At 42.0% G+C, this 21,031-nt stretch overlaps 1 protein-coding gene across 1 annotated transcript in view; it reads left to right on the forward strand.

Moving 5' to 3' along the window:
* Positions 1-21,031, forward strand: part of FOXO3 (forkhead box O3) — a 121,102-nt gene that overhangs the window by 391 nt on the left and 99,680 nt on the right. Inside the window, exon 1 of the mRNA XM_077779955.1 lies at positions 1-254. This exon is cut by the window's left edge and continues 391 nt beyond it. Within this exon, the coding sequence (XP_077636081.1) occupies positions 1-254 (254 nt within the window). The remainder of the gene's footprint in view (positions 255-21,031) is intronic.

Consider the following 21,031-nt stretch of genomic DNA (forward strand, 5'->3'; position numbering starts at 1 on the left):
CGCAGGCGCCCCTGCAGCCTCAGCAGCCGCTGCCACCGCCGCAGCCGGGGGCGGCTGGGGGCTCCGGGCAGCCGAGGAAATGCTCGTCGCGGCGGAACGCCTGGGGGAACCTGTCCTACGCCGACCTGATCACTCGCGCCATCGAGAGCTCCCCGGACAAACGGCTCACTCTGTCCCAGATCTACGAGTGGATGGTGCGCTGCGTGCCCTACTTCAAGGATAAGGGCGACAGCAACAGCTCGGCCGGGTGGAAGGTGCGTACCCACCTCGNGGCCTCCTGCGCAGTGCCAGACGCGCCTTCGATTCATCGGAGCGCGCCTGCCGGCGCTGGGGAGAGGGGTTGGCCCCGAGAGCCTCCGCTGTGAGGTTTCGGGTGATCTGTGTGACCCCCAGAGGAGGGGAACCTGGGGTCGGCCGCGGAGGGGGGTTGGGGAAAGGAGGCTTCCAGGGAAGCCTCGGGCTTGGCCAGGTGAGGAGAGGGGGCAAGGGATGCCGGCGAGGGAAGGACTGGCGGACGGGAGTGCGTTTGCTGGAGTCCCCGGACTGCGCGGAGGAGGTAGGTCTGCGACTAACTTCGAAGTAGAAATCACCGTAGTGGGGGTGCGGGGAGGGCCCTGCGGGTGGAGTGAGAGGATGTGGGGGGAGTGTTTGGGACTTGGTGCCCAGAGAAGGGGTTGGTTTGTGGCTCTCAAGTCGGTCACAGGAGTATGGTCGTTGTCACTAGCTGGATGAGAACCTTACGTCGAAGTTTCTAGCTTGTGGGTGTTAATTCCCACAGCCATACCGGTCCCACTAGAAAGAGCAGTGGTTGTAAACCTTTTCCTCTTTTCTTGCGTGTGTTGACATCCTTATTCCTTAGACATGTTTTCCCAGTTAAACGTGCCCCCAAACTTCAGATGTTCTGGGTCCGGGAACCGGCCAGCCCTTGCACGTCAAGGCGGACTTGCCACACCAGCTGCTTCCGCTGAGGCCTGGACTCTGGCGCTGTTTGAGGCCGGGTCCAAGTGTAGAGGATTGGGGCCTGGAGCCCGGCCTAGGGGAGGGAGATGTAGTGGCATAGCTGGGCCGTAATGGCTTCTACCTATAAGTGAACCAGAAGGGAGGCTCTCTCCTGTTCCTTTTCAGCCTCTTGGGGCACTGAGCACATGGTAGGGAGAGAGGTGTGGAAAGGCCTATGATGTAATGACTTCCTGCAGTTGGGCATCCAAACAGATTAACTCCTGTGCCCCTGCTGGGCTGCTGATACCCAGCTGCTCCGCTCTTCCTGGCACCTCATCCTCCTGGCCTCTTTCCCCAAGATATGAATGTGACATTACCAGACAAAAGAGTCCTGTACAGGTGGAAATAGATATCACTTATCAGTTACTTCTGTTTGCAAGTTAGCTTTGTTTTTTTTTTTTTCCTTTTAAATTAAAGAGATGGTTGCTTCCTTCTTCACTCCTTCCCATCACTGTCTTTGGGGAGCCCTGTATCTTCCTGGATTCCAGTATGTGTGTACAGCAAGAACGGTGTAATCTTGGTGGAGAACTGGAGCCCTGGAGAGGAACTTGTGTATGAAAAAACTGAAGGATTTAGTGTGTTTAAAAAAAAAGTGTGTTGAGTTTTAATTTACTTAAAAAAAAAAAACCCTTGTAAAGTGTTTTGTTTTTTTTAATTTTTTATGGCTAGTATTGGAAAGGACTTGTGGAGATACTTTTTTAAGTTTATTAATCATGAGAGACAGAGTGAGGGAGGGGCAGAGAGAGAATCCCAAGCAGTTTTCATGCTGTGAATGCAGAGGCCGGTTTAGGGCTCAAACTCACGAAACCGTGAGATCATGACCTGAGCCAAGGTCAAGAGTTGGATGCCTAACCGACTGAGCCACCCAGGTACCCCTTGTTGAGATACTTTAAGAGCAAAATGTGTGCTTAGAAATTATTCCACATATCTGTCTCATTTCCTTTACAGATGCTGACATTATGAGTCTTACATTTGATTTAATTTTAAAGCTTTGCAAAGGAATGCCAGTTGTGTGATCCGAGGGCCATTTACAGAAAGCATGAGAGGGAATTCCATTTCAAAGCAGTGCTACTGTCATATCTTTTAAAACTGAGTTTCCAAGTGAATAGCAAGGGTTCATCACAGTGTACAGTGTCAGGAAGGGGTGGGTTTCAAGATCTAAGAAAATGGATATAGGGGTTTGGAATATTTTTCAAATTTCTCACACTTGACATGAATCCTGTATATTTTGAACTTCATGCCGAGGATCTGCTAGTTAAAAGTTAGCTAGTTAAAGCTAAAAAGTTAACGTTGGAAGGGTTTTCACCTTTCCTATGACTTTTAAGTTTGCAAAAGTAGTTTAATTCTACAAATATTTTCTTTTGTGCTTATAGTTAAAGATAGTAACAGTTTTGATTTTTTTAGAGATCTAGGTGAGAAAGTAGTATTATCAAAAGTAGCCATGAATTGTGATGCAGTTAATTATATTTTCATGTAGCTTGCAGGACTTGCAATAGAGATTTTGGGCCTAGTCATAAACTTTGTGGTTTCTTGTCCTTATCCTTATTTTGGTCTCATGGTTTCTTTTTCCTTCTCTGCTATCTCATTTCTCTCTGTCCCTCTCTTTTTTTGTTGTTGTTAGAGGATATTCAACACGCAGTATTAGATTAGTTTCTATCATATCTCTAACTAAAATTTGTGAAATTTATAAATTGAAACTTGAGCCTTAATAGATTTAGCACAGGGCATAAAGTAAAGTGTCTTTGTATGTAATGTAAGTAAAATTATTTTTACTTTAAGATTTTGTACTAGTTCTATTTTTGAGTATCATATGGCAACTGGTGGGGATATAATTTAGTTAAAGAGTTTTTGTAAGATGACCTTCATCAGAAGATGCACCCATGCAGGAACTTCCAAATCTTTGATGAGGGAGAAAGCCCTTTGAAACTGGGGCTGGTTTCATATTCTGATTATGACTAATAGCCAACCATTTTTTGTGCTGTGGTTCAGTGGGGGTGGCAGAAGAGGGAAAAGGGAGAGGTCAGGAGCTAATTGTGACCCATTTCCCTGCCTCCAGGTTTCAGGAGTTGATTCCTATCATGATTAGTCATTTTGAGAGCATGCATGTGCACTTAAACCACACTGCTTTCATTCTTAGTTACGCATTAGGGTTTTTAACTTCTAAAAATGTCTAGAATTCAGGTTAACCGCTCCTAGTCCTGTGTGCACACAGGCACAGCATGCAAGGTTTAGGCTTTACTTTTTTTGTGGCTTTTTTGGCCTATTGCATTCTGAGATCCTATCACCAGAATTATCGCTCTAAGATCAGAGAATGAAAGAATAGGGAAAGAAGCATTGGAGATCAGAACTGGGACTAGTGGTTTGAAGCCCTGGTTGCATATTAGAATCACCTGGGAGCTTAAAAAAAATGCCAATACCCAGAGAATCGGTTTTAATTGGGCTGGTCTGGGGCTTAACATTGTTTTTGTTTAAGTTTCTCACATTGTTCTAATATACAGCCGGGATGATGTTTGCTGAGATAGTTTAACTCCCTTATTTTGTAGGTGAAGAACCTGTTTCTTCAAGTTAAGGACTTCTCTAAGATCACATAGCTAATTAGTATACAGGTAATTAATAGCTGCAGTTCTGGAGATTTGTTCTTTATCACGCTATTTTCCTCTTTAAATCGAGGATCTATTTTTAAAAAGTCATTTACTAAGTAACAAGTAGTCTTATATAAGTAAAAGATGCGTTCCTAAAAAGCATTATTTGCCTCTCAATCTAAAAATGTCTTGGTTATTATTTTAGCATTAGAAACATAGATAAGTATTGATGGAAGCTGAGTGAGTTTATCATATTTGTATAGCTGTCCAGTGTCGATCAGTATGGATACTTAGGAACTATGAGGTGATAAAGGTGGCAGAAAAGATAGCATTTTAACAAAAGGAGGAAGTTCCTGGTTAACTTTAGGTTTGAAAGATGCATATTGTGCCAGAGAGAAAGGTGATGGCTATCTCACAGGCTCTCTTACCTCAGGCAATAAGTAGAAACGAATAATCAGATGTGGTTAAGAGGGGAAAAGGTTACATTTCCTTTAATTCGGATTAAGTTTACTTGTACTGCACCACCCCAAATTAAACTGGTTTGTTCTCTCCATTCCTTCTGGGGCGGGGGAGGGTAGACCTCTAGGACTCCAGGGTTTACCTGTTAAGGACTATTTATTGCTTATCCACCTACTCACACCCACACACCTGCATTTCCCAGGGGGTTAGGACATGCTTGCATCGGGTAGCCGTGTAGCCAGTGAGTTTCTCTGCTGGTTCTCACAATTTCACAAATGGAGAATCTTGTGTGTGTGACGATTTCTGCTGCTGCTGTGGAGGCTAATTCTGCAAGAGACTAGTCTCCTTTCATGTGAGAATGTATACTCCCGACGGCTTCTTCCCAGGGTAAAAAGATGAGGGCCCACCTGCCATGCAATACTTGTTTAATTTCTCACCATTCTGGTTCTTTAGATTAATGCATCCGGTTCCTTACCAACATACTGTATTAAGAAAATGTTATTTCAACTGCAACTTTTATGTTTAAAAATATTTCTTAAAATTTCAAAATGACAAAGTTGTGATAATTCCATGTTAGCTCGTAATTTCCCCCGCAGTCACCTTTTGGAGTAACTCACCAGAGGGCCAGTTGTAGTCGTGTGCAAGGAATCTGTCTTCTGCTTGGCCCATGTTGCCAAAATGCTGTTTTGTAATTTCCTTTGGCAGTACTGTCTTCGTCAGGGATTCTCAACGAATACACTTCCTCTTCCTACAGCAGCAGCACACTAGAGGCACTGGGGGACTGTTTTTCCTCTTTTTCAGAGCTGTGTCATCGACCTATGAAGTGAAGAAATTGGCCCTTTTAAACTTTGATCTGTGAGCCCCGTGTAGCAGAGAGAGTCTTTAAACTAAGTGTTTGTTTTGATATGTTTATCTCCTTCTTAGAAAATGAAATGAAACTATGCAGACTTATTTTTAGGAGATTTTAGGAGGGTTCTATTTTAAGAGAATGACACCATAGAAGAACATCTTGTAGTTAAACTTTTTAATACGCGTGATTCTTACTTAAAAGCTGCAAGATATTTTTGTTTAGGAAATTAATGAAGAGCCCTTGGCCCACTAAAAAGTCATTTATTTGGTCTGGAAAAAGTTTAACAGACACCATCTGCTAAAAAGATCGTCATAAATATGCAAAGATAAGACTGTTTTGGTCTGTACCTTCTGGCAGGCACCCTGCTGACCCCCCCCCCCCCCCNAATTTATTTTGTTTTCATACCTTACTCATCTTGCCTGTAGGGAACAGACTTGGTCTTGTCCTTGAGTAATTTTTCTCCTCGCCTATTCCTGTAGCACACATTGAAGGGTCCTGAAGAGCTGCTATAGAAGTTGGGAATGACATACATAGGTAGGTTAGTGTCTGTGGACGTTATAGCTGGTGTACAGTAAGTGACTAAAGATCATAGAAAGCCTTTCTACTCATTTTTATCACATGCCATTTTATTCATGCTACAAATACTTAATCAAAGGCATACTGTTCACAGAGCTTTCTCCAGGGCGTAAGGGATATAGTAGGAGCACAAGTCACATAAGGTTCCAGTTCACAGGATTCATGTTCTATTGGAGGAAGACAAAATATAAACATGCAAATCTGTGCTCTATGAACTTGTCATTGTTGTTCATTCACTTTGCCTTCTTTCACATCTGCACTTCTCCTTTCCTCAATACTTCAGCTCTCTGCAGAGAAGTTCCCGGCAAATTGCAAAGTTGGTGTTAAACTCTGGCTTGGTGCTGGTCTTTAATTCCCTGCAGATTATTTTTTTCCAGCTTGCTTTGGAGCTGCAAGGCCACTGTGGTATGGCTCCTGCAGTTTGGGTCTGTTTGGGAGAAGCTGGGGCTTTTCCAGGTGTGCCCAGATTAGGGCACACCTGTGGTCCTGGCCTGATCTGGGATCTCCAGTTCTGTCTTGTGAGGCCTGGTAGAGGACTGACCTCCCTCTGGAGTGGAGGTGGAGCCTTGATACAGCTGACTCATCCACATTGCTTCTCGCCTCAAATTTAGAACTAAAAGAGGTTTTAAAGATTGTCTAACTACTTCATTTTACGGGTGAGGAACAGACAGGAGCATGTGAGTGACTGGCTTAGGAGCTAAGAGTGTGTCCACGTGAGGCACCACTGTTCTGTAATGTCTGCTGTTAACCATGGTGGTTTCACAGCTGTTCGTGTCATTGCTTCCATTTCTGCAAACTCTTACTTCATTTGCTTGCCTCTGCTTCCCCTCCCCCTTCCCTTAGGCTGGTTTGTGCTAAAGTAACTGTGTTGCTCTTTTAGCATTCTCCATCAGTGCTTTCAGCTAACCTAAAAGCCATCTGTTTCAACCCTACCCCACCCTACTGTGCCCACCCCTGACTCCCACCTACTTCCTTTGGCATTTTTCTGTGACTCTTCTTTATTCTCAAGGACAGTGTAAGAGCCTCCAAAGCACAGAATGTGTCTACCAGACGATAACACATCTGATCCTTGGAGCTGCTTTTTGGATCCTTATGTCCACAGTCCATGAAGATAGCCTTGTTCTGGGATTCTGACACTGAAAGAGATGATGTGATGCGGGAGTGAGGTGATACCACACGTGGAGTCTTTTGGACACTTCCAGCTATGAAGTCTGAGACCTCCTAGCATTGATGTTGATAGGATATAGTGTAATTATGAAAGGATACTCTGCTATTTAAGGCATTTCTTGTAGTGCCTTATCTCCTAGTGTAAAAGTCCCTGAAAACTTCCTTAGTGCCAGTCACGACCCATCATAGAAACTGAGGGGAACCTGATCTTGGAAAGACTTCATTTAGAGAAAGTTGAAATCAAGTTTGTGTGTGTATGCCCCACTGATGCAGCATCAATAAGCACCATCTAGAGAGAGTCACCATGGGATTATTCAGCCTAAAACTCACTTACCCACTTCTTACAGGAGCAAAGCTGTTGTGTAAAACTAAGTTGTCCATAATGTTTTGCATTTGGAGGTAGAAGTCTCAGATGTGCTTGAAGTTTTATATCCATGGACTGGGAAATAGAAGTCATGTGTGAAGGAGGAAGAGATAGCAAGCACTGTTGGAGATGGATCTTTTAAGGGCTAGTCTGTAGCTCTTCCGAGTTCAAGTTTTCTAAATAGGTGGCTAGGCTGTGATTATGATAGAAGAACCCAATTCTGATGGCATCTCTACTTGGACAGACTCCGTCCTTTTAACCATCTTATTCTTGACCGAACAATATTTATTTTTCAGTATCACAATTTCCCCAATTGGAAAAATAAGCACAGTAGCAAGCATCCATAGAGTATTGTGATGTATCATTCCTTCCTGATAAAAGGCAAGTGTGTGACTGGTGCATGTTTCAAGCTGGGTTTTTCTAGGGAGTGTGTCTTTCACTTTCCATTCAGGCTCCCCCGCCCCCTCCATTATAATGGGATAACGTTATAAAATGAAAGAGACTAAGTTCCCTTGTGGGCTGTGGTCCTTTCAGTATTTGCTACTCTAGTAATTGCCTGTGAAGAGGACGACAGGTTATCTTCTAGGGGCTCACCATTCCTGGGTGTCAGATGTGTCCTCGTCCTGGAGTGGAGAGGTGCACGCAGGGCAAGGAAAACTTGGCACACTTGTAGGGGGGCAAGGCTGATGCAGGAAGTGACTCCTGCTACAAACAAATGCGTTAGTTTTCCTGTGAGTAAACCTGTGATAAATCCAGTGAGGTGCCTTTCTGAAATTTCTTATTTCTTTGAAGATCTTTGCATGTGTATGTGTTGGGGGAGAATCCGTATCATATTTTTCATTATGTTTTAGAGGTCTAGTGAAATTAATAATTTAGGCTCCTGAAGTCATTGAGAATTTACTTTAAATTCAGAGCCAGCAGAGGGAGTACACAGGTCTTAAGCTCGTCTCAAGTATGTTTTCCCCATAAAGCTAAAATAATTGCTTGATTAAAAAGAACTGTGATATAGAGTGCTTCCGTGTAGGTTTATGTCCCCATTAGAAAAGGATAGTTTGTAGAGGGGACTGTTAAAAACCTTAAGGTAACTTTTTTTTTTTTTTAAGGAAACCTTGATCTTCTGAGACCCATGGTCCACTTTCCATCCCCAAATAGTTAAATGAAAGCACTTTTAACGGAAAATTATCTTTCCTTGTCTTTCATCCTTTTTGTTGCTTCTGATAATATACGTGAGTGTTTATGCCTAATGGCAAATTTTCAGAGTATTCAAGTCTCTGGACTTGTGGAATGTCCTATGTTTTCGTGCTATTTTGATTGGGACTTATGATATTTTCCAAGACTTCACGGTTTCCCACAGGTAAGAGAAAGGTGAAAGCTACATTATTTCTAATTCAGTTTGGAAGTAATTAGTAATTATAAACTGGCGATTATACTTTGAATTTTTTAAAAAAACATTTCTGTATTGCTGTGATTTGTCATCTCCTTCCTCTTTGTCCCATACTTTGGTAGTGGTGGTGGTTTAATTTGGGAGTTGTAGTGGGTTAAATAGTATTCTCCCCCAATTCATGTCCACTTGGAACCTCAGAATGTGACTTTATGTAAAAATAGGGTCTTTTAAGGGGTGATTAGTTAAAATTTATATTGGATTAGGGTGGGCCCTACACCCACAACTAGTGTCCTTATAAAGAGAGGAGATGACATACTAGACGGAGTAGATGCGGCGAAGCCTGTATGAAGACTGAGGCAAAGCTTGGAGTGATGTAGTTAGTAGCCAAGCGCACTAGGCGTTGCTGGGAGCCACCTGAAGATGGCAACCGTCCCCGCCCTGGCACCTTCAGAGGGAGCATGGCCCTGCTGATGCCTTGATTTTGGACTTCTAGCCTCCAGCACTGTGAGAGAATAAATTTTTGTTGTTTGAAGGTCACTTGTTATGGTAGTCTTAGGAAACAAACACAAGAGCATGGAGATGGAAGAGAGGGACAGGCAGATAGAGGAGAAGAGTACAAAGTTTTATTTATTATTGAGATTTAATTGCCATATGATATTGGTTTCAGCTGTACAACATACTGATTCAACTTTGGTATATGTTGCAAAACGTTGACCACATGTAGCCTATTTTAATTAACATCCATGGGTGCATGCAGTTGCATATTTCTGTTTTCTTGTAATTTAGAACTTTTAAGATCTCTGATTTTTGTGCCTTTTGATCACTTTCATCCATTCTGCCCCTCTGCATTTTTGATTAGATTAAAATTAAAATGTTAATCATTCACAGGCTACTTGTAATTTAAATTTCTTCATTCTGCTGTGGGAGACAGAAGGAAGGGATGAATTTACCTGATTTCCCAGTTAGAACTACTAGAACTTGCTCCTCCCTCTCATTTCTAATGTGTCCTGGGCTCTCTCTCGTCTCCCCTCTCCTCTCCCGCTTACTGAATTTATTTCTTGAAGCTGGTGGAATGGCTGCAAGTGTGGAGTGTGGGCTTGAGGTTTGCTTTGAAACCTGTGAATTCTGGCTGAGAGCTTTGGTTCAGAAGAGTCACTCTTTGAGGAGAGAAAGGAGACTAGGGTCCTCAGTGGAAGGATCCTTTCTTTCCCGTCAGGGTTTGAGAAGATGGAGCCCAATCAGGTCCATTCTCATTGACTATGGTAGTAAGGCTAATGCAGAATCTCTCTGGAGTCCCCTCAGCTCCTCCTGTGCTTGCTTCGGGGACTTTCTAAGTCTCTCCTACCTGTGCCTTCAAGCTCTTGTCTCCTCGGAACTAAAACCAGTTATCCTGATGAAGCATAGAACATAGAGTGATTGTCCTTGTAGAAAAAGCAGCAGTGCTGAAGTATTTAAGAATCAGAATTGCACTGTCTAATATTCTGTTTCAAAATGATATTTTTGGGAAGGGGAGCCAGGAGAGGCAGTTTGATTTTTACAATAAAAAGGAGTCTGTACAACCACATTCTCAGACCTAGGTATAATAAAAATTTTTATAATAGTAGCTGATTTATTGAGCACTAAGCACCAAGTGCTCAGGTAGGTTTTTACATCTAATGTTGATCCTACAAGATAGGCATTTAAATGTAAATCTTAACTTTTTAATGTTTATTTATTTTTGAGAGAGAGAGAGAGAGACCGAGAACAAGCAGGGAAGGGGCAGAGAGAGACACAGAATCTGAAGCAGGCTTCAGGCTCCAGGCTGACCGCACACAGCCCAGTGCAGGGCTCAAACCCACAAACTGGGAGATCATGACCTGAGCCAAAGTCAGACGCTTAACCAACTGAGCCACCCAGGTGTCCCTGTAAATACCAATTTAAACATGAGGAATTGGTTCAAGGAACTTGTTTGGGATCAGACCCAGGTTTCTTGGACTCTGGAACTTTTGCCTTTTCTACTGTCACCTGAGTGCAAGTGGGACTTTGGGGTGTGTATGTACAACGATAAAATTAAACGGCTGCCATTTCACTTATTTATATTATTCAGTTGGCAGGGAGAGTTGAGTTTTTATGTGTGGGTTTGTGGGGTTTTTAAAATTTAGGTATATTTGACATATAACATTAACTTCAGGTGTATAATGTAGCAAGTCAGTATTTGTATATGATCACCACAAAAAGTTTAGTTAACCTCCATCACCATTCATAGTTACAGAATATTATTCTTGTGATGAGAACTTCTAAGATTTACTCTCCTAGCAATCTTCAAATATGCAATACAGTATTATTCATATAGTCACCATGTTGTACATTATGTCCCTGTGACTTATAACTGGAGGTTTGTGTTTTTAGAAAATAGCTTCCATTTTAAAAGTTGCTGCTGTGTCCCATATCTTTACATATATTACCACTAATCCTCATATTAATCCACTGGAATACTGTCTTGAAGGCTTGTTTTCCAAGTTGTGGCTGACTGGGGTCACCCCTCTCTGTGTGGTGCTAGGGGAGTGGACTTGGACCCATTATTTAGGTTCTTTTCCTTGATTTTATTAGCATGAGCTAATAACTTAAGAATTGAGTCATGCCTCTGCTTTTAGTGGGAGAGTAGAAGAAGTGGCTTGAGCATTCTTTAAAAAACCTGCTGGTGTGTGGGTTCTCATTTCTGACCGGTCACTTTTTTGCAGAATAGCGGTTTACTCCGGGTCAGATACAAAGTGTACTATTTAGAACAAATAGAGTGATACATAGTATGTAGAAATCCTTTGGGTTGGGCTGTTATCTCTGACAAATTTTTGCCTTGGGAGAACAGATTATCTGTGCTTTTATTATATTGTAGACTTTAGGTAGGTACATGAAGGGAGACAAGACCACCAAGAAAACCAGATTTTAGGGGAACGAAATTTATAAGAAGCTCCTGGCAGCAGTTTGGCTGCTGAATCAGATCTCATAACTAAAGGTATTAAAATATCTTGTGAGGTGGTTGACTCTTTGCTATGAGGTTACTCTTGGGTTTAAAGGCAGGTTGCCAACACAGAGACCAAATACGTTGCATAATGCAAGTTGCTGGCCAGGTTAAGGTATTTATCTCTACTGGAGAGTTTATTGCTTTTATTTTTAATGTAAAAATATGTATGGGTAGGACCTAAAATGGTTTTAATTGGCCAGGGAATGCAGTACTCATGTGCCCTAAGATTAAATGTGGCTAGCAGCACACTAATCCTATGTGTGTTTGAAAAAACTTCAGAACTCTCAGTTTCATAGTAAAGATAGGTGAGTAGTGTCTGGATAGTGTCCAAAAGATAGACTGAAACACTATGATAAATGTGGAGTCAGCAGAATGGTTCTGCCTGATAACTGAATATAGCAGGGTGCCAGGGAGGGTGATGGGGCTGGAGGCAGCTGCAATAAGGTGGTAGTGGCCACAGTCGACTTTTAAAGGTACAACTTTGGGTTATAAACCTGAAGTTTAGGGTGGGCATAAAATTATATCCAACAGAGTTCGTTAGAGGTCTCCTTGAAAATTTGTACTACTTAAAAAGATCAAGTGGACAGTTGAGTCATTAATTCACATAATTCAAATTTTTTTTTCTTTGTTAAAATATACCTCGTGCCTTCATTAGCTTTTTTTTTTTTTTTACAAATAGTTTATTGTCAAATTGGTTTCCATATAACACCCAGTGCTCATCCCCACGAGTGCCCTCCTCCATGCCCATCTCCCCCCTCCCCCCCACATCCATCAGTCCTCAGTTTGTTTCTCAGCATTCAAGAGTCTCTCATTGTTTGCCTCTCTCCCTTTCCCCCACCATTTCCCCCCTTCTTCTCCCCCTTGTTCCTCCGTCAAGTTCCTCCTAATCCTCCTATACGTGCAAACATGTGATATTTGTCCTTCTCTGCCTGACTTATTTCGCTCAGCATAACACCCTCAAGGTCCATCCATGTTGCTACACATGGCCAGATTTCATTGTTTCTCATTGCCATGTAGTATTCCATGGTATAGATAAACCACATCTTCTTGATCCATTCATCCGTTGATGGACACTTAGGCTCTTTCCATGTTTTAGCTATTGTGGAGAGTGCTGCTATGAACATTGGGGTACATGTGCTCCTATGCCTCAGCATTTCTGTATCCCTTGGGTAAATTCCTAGCAGTGCTATTGCTGGGTCATAGGGGAGTTCTGTTGTTAGTTTCCTGAGGAACCTCCACACTGTTTTCCAGAGGGGCTGCACCCGTTTGCATTCCCACCAACAGTGTAGGAGGGTGCCTGTTTCTCCACATCCTCGCCAGCATCTAGAGTTCTCTGATTTGCTCATTTTAGCTGCTCTGACTGGCGTGAGATGGTATCTCAGTGTGGTTTTGATTTGTATTTCCCTGATGAGGAGGGATGCTGAGCATCGTTTCATCACATAATTCAAATCTTAAAACTGCTTTTTTTTTCCCTGAAGTGTCCTACTGATGTTTAACATCATGTTTAACACTTCCTGCTGCATTCCTCTCCTTTCTCTTTTTAAAGTTTTACTTAATATTGTTAAAAGCTTGATGCGTTTTAATTTTTTCTAATACTATAATGGTTTTATAAAGTAAAACTTTTTCTCTACATTTCTCTATTAGAACTTGTCCTGCTGGTAAATTCTTTAAAATTTTTTTTACCTAATATAAAATTCAGTGTTGCTGTAGATCTTCTAGAGTTTTTACCTAATAGGATAGCTGTCCTGGGGCTTCCTGCCAGCATTAATTTCCATATCAAAGAGTTGTTGTTAATCTCACCCTCACACCCTGTATATATGTGCTTTTTTTGTCTGTGGGGTATGCATGTGCATATGTATGTATATATATTTTAATCCTCTAGTTGGTAGAATGAGAAGGGATGTATTCACTAGTTTTCAGTAATCTCATTAACAGCATTAATTTGCCACATGTGTATATGCCCATCCTGCAAATAAACAGTGATCCACAAACTAAATTTTCAGCAAAATACTTTTTTAAAAGTAAACATTGAAACTCTGAACCCAAACATTCTTCTGAATTTGTTTAAAAGAATAATGAGCAGTTAGATCAGGTGTACCATTTGTGTAACCCTGAGAAGCCTAGAATGGGCTTATGAAAATTATGGGCCTGATTAATTTAAGGTTTTCTTCAAGCTGATTCCAGGGTGATGTGCTTGCTTTGGCACACGTAGATTCTTAAGCTCCTCATAGATAACTTCCTAGGTGAGCTAGTATACCATTTCTTGAAATTAGTGGCCTAGATCAAGCCTTCTATCGCCAACCCTGTCCAATGAAGATAAGTTTACAGCCTTCTGTTTGACTAGATGCATGTCCTCTGTTGAACTGAAATATCTAAAGCAGTCCTATTTAGTCTTCTCCTTTTGGACTGTTATAAGTCTTTGACAAATGTGGGCAGTTCATTGATCGTGTAGCCATTTCTTATTTTTGAATCTCGGACAGCCAGCAATGCTGCGTTGACTTTTATATCAGTCTCAGAATCTAAGAGCCTCAGTTTTTACCTGTTGTAGTCACCCCCAGCTCCTTTCCCATTTTTTCTCTTTCCTTCTATATCACTAAGACATTATGTAAAGGGGACTCACTGCCCTTCTTCTCTTTTTCCCATCCACCTACTATTGCTCTGTGATCTTTCTCCTACATCAGTGGTTTTCAACCTCGGCTGTATTTGAGAATCACCTGGGGATCTTTGAAAAACACCTGTGTCTCAGTCCCATCCTACATAATTTAGAATCTCTAGATACGGGGCCTGGGCATCTATATTTTTTAAAGCTCCCAGGAGGTTACAGTATGCAGTTAGGGCCAAGAACCATTGTCTTAGAGAAATGAGTTATCAACTGTTTTAGAGTTGACTTTTAGACCTATTTCTACCCTTTCCTCCATGGGAAGATCACTGAGTGTGCTCCCTGGAAGCTCCCTATAAAAGGGAGTGCTGTCTAGTTGGGCTGGAAGAGAACAGTTGGTTTCTAAGACAAGGGCATCCTTATTTAACAAACTTTTTTTTTTTTTTAATGTTTTATTTATTTCTAGGAGAGAGAGAGACAGCGAACAGGGGAGGGTCAGAGAGAGAGGGAGTCACAGACTGAAACAGGCTCCAGGCTCCGAGCTGGCAGTCAGCACAGAGCCCGACGCGGGGCTCACACCCACGAACCGCAAGATCATGACCTAAGCGAAAGTCGGACGCTTAACCGACTAAGCCACCGAGGCGCCCCTTTAACAAACTTTTTAACTAGGATTTCCTCCTCTACGTTCTTTCATAGAAATGAATGTGGTTTCTTTAATGTTTCCAATTCCCACCTGTTTTTCTAGTTTCCACTGGACCCTAGTTAACCTGTTTTAAAGTTTGCAGGAGTTTGCAAAAAGAGATGGTGCTATTTCAAGTCATTGAATGAGACTTGAACACTGAGACACATAAATGTACTATCATTCCTTTGTGCAACCTAACCTGATATACCAGTGGGATCTACCGTATTCTGGCATTAAGCTAGTGGTTCTCAAAGTGTGGTCTTCAAATCAGCAGTATTAGCATGCATCAACTTGGGAATGCAGATTCTTGGGCCCACCTCAGACATATTGAATCAGAAACTCTAGACCCAGCGTTCAGTGTTATAATAAGGCCTCCAGGTAATTCTGGAAGCTGAAGTTTAAGAACCACTGCTTAAGTCATTTGCTAAGATTGGAATTCCTCTGGTAACAGATTGGGAGTCAAAAATAAAAATTTGCATGCCACCTTGGCTTCAGAATCCTGACAAGAGTGGGAAAAGATGAACAGCCATCTCATGGTGGTCTCTGTTGAAATGGAATGAAGACCCTAGCCCCTTGGAGTGTTCTAGACTTGCCACAGATCTGCATTGTTGTGTAGCTTTCTCTGAAGGCAAGAGTACCCCTCCTTCCTGGACAACCATAATGAAGGATCTGCTCAGGTGCACAGAGGAGGCCAAATGTTCATTCTGGGGCATATATTGTGTTCAAAGGACTTGTATGTAGGTTGGATTCTTGTTGTTTTGTGATCTTTTCCCTTGTTTGTTTTGATCTTTGGGGAATGTTCTTAGATTTAAGACTAGCATCAGACGGGAGTAGTCGCAATGACTCATCCACCGACGACATGGGACATGTGGGAGAAAGATAAGATGAAAATGTGCTGGGTGTAATCAGTGTGGAGGGTGGGTGACTCGAAGGGGAAAGTGATGCAGCTTTCATGATGAGGTCAGAGGCAACGCCGTGGTGGTGAGATGGCGTCCATCCTGGCTGAGGTGCACAGCCTCTCCCACAAGGTGAAGCCAGGTAAAGATCAAAACAAGTTACTCGTGCTGTCAGTATCATTGGATTCTGTAGTCCATTAAGCTGGGCCTCATGATCAGCCATATCAAACATAGCTGATGGCTTTAGGAATATAAATAGTGCAAAGAACAGTGGGTTGGCCAGACTTGGAAGTTCATTTCAGGACCTCTTAGCAGCTGCTTCAGAATGCTGCCTGAGATTCATAAATACTCTTATATCTGACACGTTAAAAAAACAACAACACAGGATTAGTTTGGATTACAAATTCTTCTGCTGTTAGTAGCATACCTTTTCCTTCATGAAGCCCTGTTGGAGGCAACAGGGCTTGCTTGGGTACTCAGCTTCAGAGGCGTGGTGACCTTTTCTTCCTGGGAATGGGGAGGTCAGACAAGTACTTTTCTCAGATTCACCAAGATTCTTGAGAATGATTAGGAAGGCAGGTTCAGATCTTGAGACATCAGAAGGTTCACACAGTGGTGGAGAAAGCTACATTGAGATACTTCTGTCTGGGGCCAGAGTTTGGAGGAGGGTCCTAAAAAGTGCCATGAACACTGTAAGCAGCGTTCAGAGTTGGACTCCAAGTGATTACTAGGGACTTTTAAGATCAGAAGTGAGCCAGAGACAGCTGGTGGGATGCTTCCAAAGCTGCCACTGCTCACAGATGAAATGTGTATATGTGTTAATTCACTTCCATTTTGTTTTTCCAAAAGGATGGGCCACTGCTTGCATGTTTTGGGGACAGGGAAAGAGGAATATCCTGAAAAAATTCTGGCATTAAGGATGCATTTGCAGAGGAGTAAAGTGCCTTAAGGAACAGTTAGGCTCAGAAGAAAAGCCTGCCTGGCAGCAGTCTACAAGTCTTGGCTCCCAGCCCAAGGATCAGAGGGATCTGAGTCCATAGCTCCTGTGGCCCAGATCTGAAGATGGTAATAAGGGACATCTGTCTGGTTGACCCCTCTTTCAAAATCCCCTCTAGGAGACTATAGAGGAGGCCTTTGGTTTTGAGAAGAAGGTCTCTATTCCCTGACTTCCACATGCAGCTGAACTGGGGAGAGTTGATGATGCTAGAAAACTTTTATCCCCTCCCTCCTCCCCCCAAAAAGGGAAAAACCATTATATCTTTGGTGCAAATGGGAGATGTGTGCAGTCTCAACCTTAAGGTTTACCCATCATTTTCATGGCTATAACTACAAGCTACCATTATTTGGCATTTATTATGTGCCAAATACTGCTAAGAGCTTTATGCATGCTAACTCTTCCTCTTTACAGATGAGGAAACTGAGGTACAGGATGATTAAGTGACCTGGCTAAAGCCATACAGTTGGGCAAGTGATAGAGTTGAGATACCTGCGTCAGTATGTCTCTACTTTGACTAAACAAACTCTAAAATCAATAATTTATCTAGACTTTAGGGAATTTTGATTTTATAATACTGCCTGAGACCTCACTGGGCTGTTCAATCCTTATCACATCTCTCATTTGGGTTTAAGAGTAGAGATAGGAGGGGAGTTTGCATGATCCTCTGTTAAGACAGATGTGTTCTGCTTGGCCTGGTAGAGCCCATAAAGAACAGGCTTGAGTGTTAAGTTGTAGACAAGCATTTGTGTTGAACACAATGTTGTTGTTTTTTTCTTTTTTAAGATTTGCACTCCTGTTAAGTGTAATTATTTTTAGGGATGGGACTGCAAACTGCCTGTTTTCTCCAGGTTGCAAAGCAGATAGAAGTGATAGTTCAAGAAGGATGACCCAAGTCATGTTTTGCACATTGAGAAATGAGACACAGAGATGCTCTGACTTGAACTGCATCTAAACTTTCCTGTGATCACTGCTTTTTCTCTCTCCCTCTCCCCTGGGCAAGTGGAAGCAGCCCAATTGTGTTCCGCCACCTGGTGAACAGCTAGCTACATCTGCGTGGCCTGGCTTCGGAAGTCTGTGGATCATTTAGGTCTAGCTTTCATCCTTTTCTTGGATCTTTTTCACACTCAGGCCCAGGATATTATGTGTGTTGGTTTAAGAAGATGAACTGAACAGGTGTTGAATTATGGAAGCATCAGGAGGAGGATAAGTTGTAGAGGACATGGGTGATTACTTGGCAAAGAGGGATCTAAGAGCATGGGTGATGGTCGAGTAAAAATACCTTGGCTGAAGCTGGAGGGGGGGGTAGTAGCTGTGTTGATTGTGGTGAAATATTAGGAGCAATGGCTGGGTTTAGGACAGTTTAGCCACTATGTAATTTCTTCAAAGAACATGATCAAACAACATGTACATACCCTCAGTTAAGTGACATCATTAATAAACACATTTTCTGACTAAAATGTAAACAATTTGCTTTTAGTCTCTGCCATGGAACCATTGAGACTCCTTTGGGGAGAAAAGTGAACCATAGCAGTTCTTATTCTGGAAAGAAAAAGAGGAAAGCAAAGTTATTTGTGGTTCTGGAATGGTAAAAATGTAATAATGTTTTATGCTTTGATAGTATCTTTTTGGGAGTGTTTCAGAATTCTGAATAATTTTTTCTTTGTCAAAGTGGGAGAAGCATTCTTTCCATAAACCCAGTCTCACAAAGTCCCTGGTGCTTCAGGGGCAAAGGAAAGAGAGGAGAGGAGAAGGAAACTCTATGTGCCATCCTTTCCCCGTTATCACCTCGTCATGAAAAATGATCTGTGACTTGCTGCCAAGACTTTGTTAAAAGAACTTGGTTGTCTGGTATTTCTCATCTGCATGAAAAATAAAGTGTCTCCATTTTTTTCTGAGATTAATGATAAAGATAAAAGTTTCTCAATACTTTAAAATATAAGCTGCACACTCTCTGAGAAAAAGCTTACTAAAAGTAATTGAGGCTATTTTTTGAATATTTATTATACAAACAGAGTTTTTCACTGTCATATAGAGACAGAATACTTTCCTTGCACTTTTAACCCCCTTGGGAAAAAGGAGAAATCAGCCTTCTTTGTTGGTTTGGCATAGGCCATTTATTTACCAGCTGCTTAAGCAAGTGCCTGCCAGCTTCTTTAGATTAAATATAGGGACCATCATAAACCTCTTGTTTTCCAGATGTGGGGAGTGGGTCCAGCAGGCTCATGACTTGCCTTAGAAGTAGTGAGAGAACATGAAGGTGAAGCCATGTGCTAAGAAGTCTGAGATTCCCAGCCCTGTGTTCTAGTGGGAGACAGTTAGCTTTTCATCCAGAAAGTTGCACAGAGATCTTTATATCTTGTAAGAACTCAGAAACCTCTCTTTCTCAATCATTGATTACTATTTTTAAAAGAAGGGTTTTTTAATGAAAATGTTGCTTCCTGCATGAAAACAGAAATGTCCTGAAAGACCTAAAAGAAAAGGAGCTGTTTGTAAGGTAATGCATTTACCCTATTTAATTTAATACCTGTTAGTTAGGTTTTTGTCATGTAGATGTGAGTGGCTCTTCTAGAAGAGGGTAAGGGGTGAAGTTCTTTCTTTTTTGAGGAGACTGTTTTCAGGACAGACTTGACATTTGGTTTCTTTTGTATATCAGGGTGGGAAAGCCAAGTCTGACCCAGAAAAAAATAGTACAGTAGGTCCATCCATTGTTACTCACTACCTGCATTAGTGAGAGTCACTCCAGACCACCCTTCTCGGCAGTCCGACTTTGTATATCTAGCATTCCCCTGTCCATCTCACCTGGGCCCTGTTCCATGAGGGATTTTCTAGGGGAAGGACTGATAGGAGAAACAAATTAATGCTAAATTGATGATGGAACCTCTGAGTTCCAGAACTAAAGGGCCTTGGTTGTCGTCATCCTGTTTATCCCTTTATTTTCTGGATGAGGAAATTAAGGATGAGAGATGTGTAGGAGCTTAGCTGAAAATGCATAGTGAGGCCACTCTTAGTTTTGAACTGCCCAGTGGTCACCCTAGTCACCACCAATTTTATGGTGGACGGCCTGCGCACGTACCTTATGGGAGTGTGAACATGCCCATACCTGCCTGGACATGTTCCTCACTTCAGACACCACTACATTATTCTCCAGGGAGGAACAAGGCTTTTTATTTCACTGTGGCCAGTGTGGAGGCATTCTGTGGAAATGTACCTGTGAGAGACTTTCTCAGGTGACCAAATGTTGTCTTCTGAGTCTCCAGACATTGAAGAATGATTGATGGGCGGCAGTCTTATAATCCAGAGTGATGGGGCCTGAATATTCTATGTAGTCATAAGAGGGTTGTGACTTGGGGTAAGAGTTACATTGCATATAATGTTTACAAGAATAAGTGACTTTGTGCCAGAGGAATGGGCACAGTTAGCTGGATCAATGCTTTTAGTTATCAGCAGTTTGCTGCAAAGGAAATTTGCAGTTCTACCAGTCTTGATGCTAGAGAGCCCATACTTAAATGTGTTTGGTAGATTTGGATGTCTTTTATTGGGAATTAAGTCCCCAAAGCAGCTTTCTATAACTATTGAAGTCTGATTGATATGCTCAGCTCTTGATGGCACTGAAAAAATTTGGTAGTCTTTGGAAGGAGCCATTTCTTTGACACTGAAAAGTACCACTACTAGTTGAAAGGTTTGTGGCAGATGGGATTTCTAATGCTATGGTGAATTAATCTGTATGTCCTTTACAGGTGAAATAAAAAGATGGCAAGTTATCTGAGTCAACCTCCTATAAACACATTTTTTTTTTTTTTTTTTAAATAACAAAGTGGTTGGATGTTCTGGTCCTTCAACAGTGTATTGATAGGCCAGGGTCTAGATCTAACCCCAAGGTCCACATGATGTACTTCTTTGGGGACAGGCCATGGGAGTGTGCTGTCTGGGCCACAGCCATGATTATTTATTCATCTGATTTATCCTTCTGCTTTCATTCATCAAATGTATTGAAGTGTTGAAGATCAAGATGGATGTAGAAGAAGGCATTGCCTTTGATGAGTGTATAGTGTGGTAAATGATAGGAATGTACACTCAGAAATGTACAACATTTCTTGGGAGACAGCATTAAGGAAGGTGTGCGTGGGCCCAGATTCTACCTTGCCTGGAAAGAAGGGAAGTCTTGCTGAGCTGTGCATCCTGGCACGGATTTCTGCCCATCCTTCATTGTTTTCACTTGTGATAGTGAAATTTCTGTCAGTGTAGTATGTTGTCGGAGTTCATTTTCTTTTGTTGATAAAAGTATTACAGTAATCAAAGAATTCCTTGCAGAACTTTTGCAACCTTCAAGGAAAAGTGATAAAACACAGACCCTGCTTGATAAATTGCAGGGTACAGGGAGGGGAGGGAGTTGTCCTTCCTTTCACTTTGGCTTTGCTATTTGTTTGTGTAACCGTGAAAGAATAACTGAGCCTGCTTTTTGTAAAGGAGATAAC

Source organism: Crocuta crocuta, unplaced genomic scaffold (assembly GCF_008692635.1).
Source record: "Crocuta crocuta isolate KB4526 unplaced genomic scaffold, BGI_CrCroc_1.0 scaffold147, whole genome shotgun sequence".
Taxonomy (NCBI): domain Eukaryota; kingdom Metazoa; phylum Chordata; class Mammalia; order Carnivora; family Hyaenidae; genus Crocuta; species Crocuta crocuta.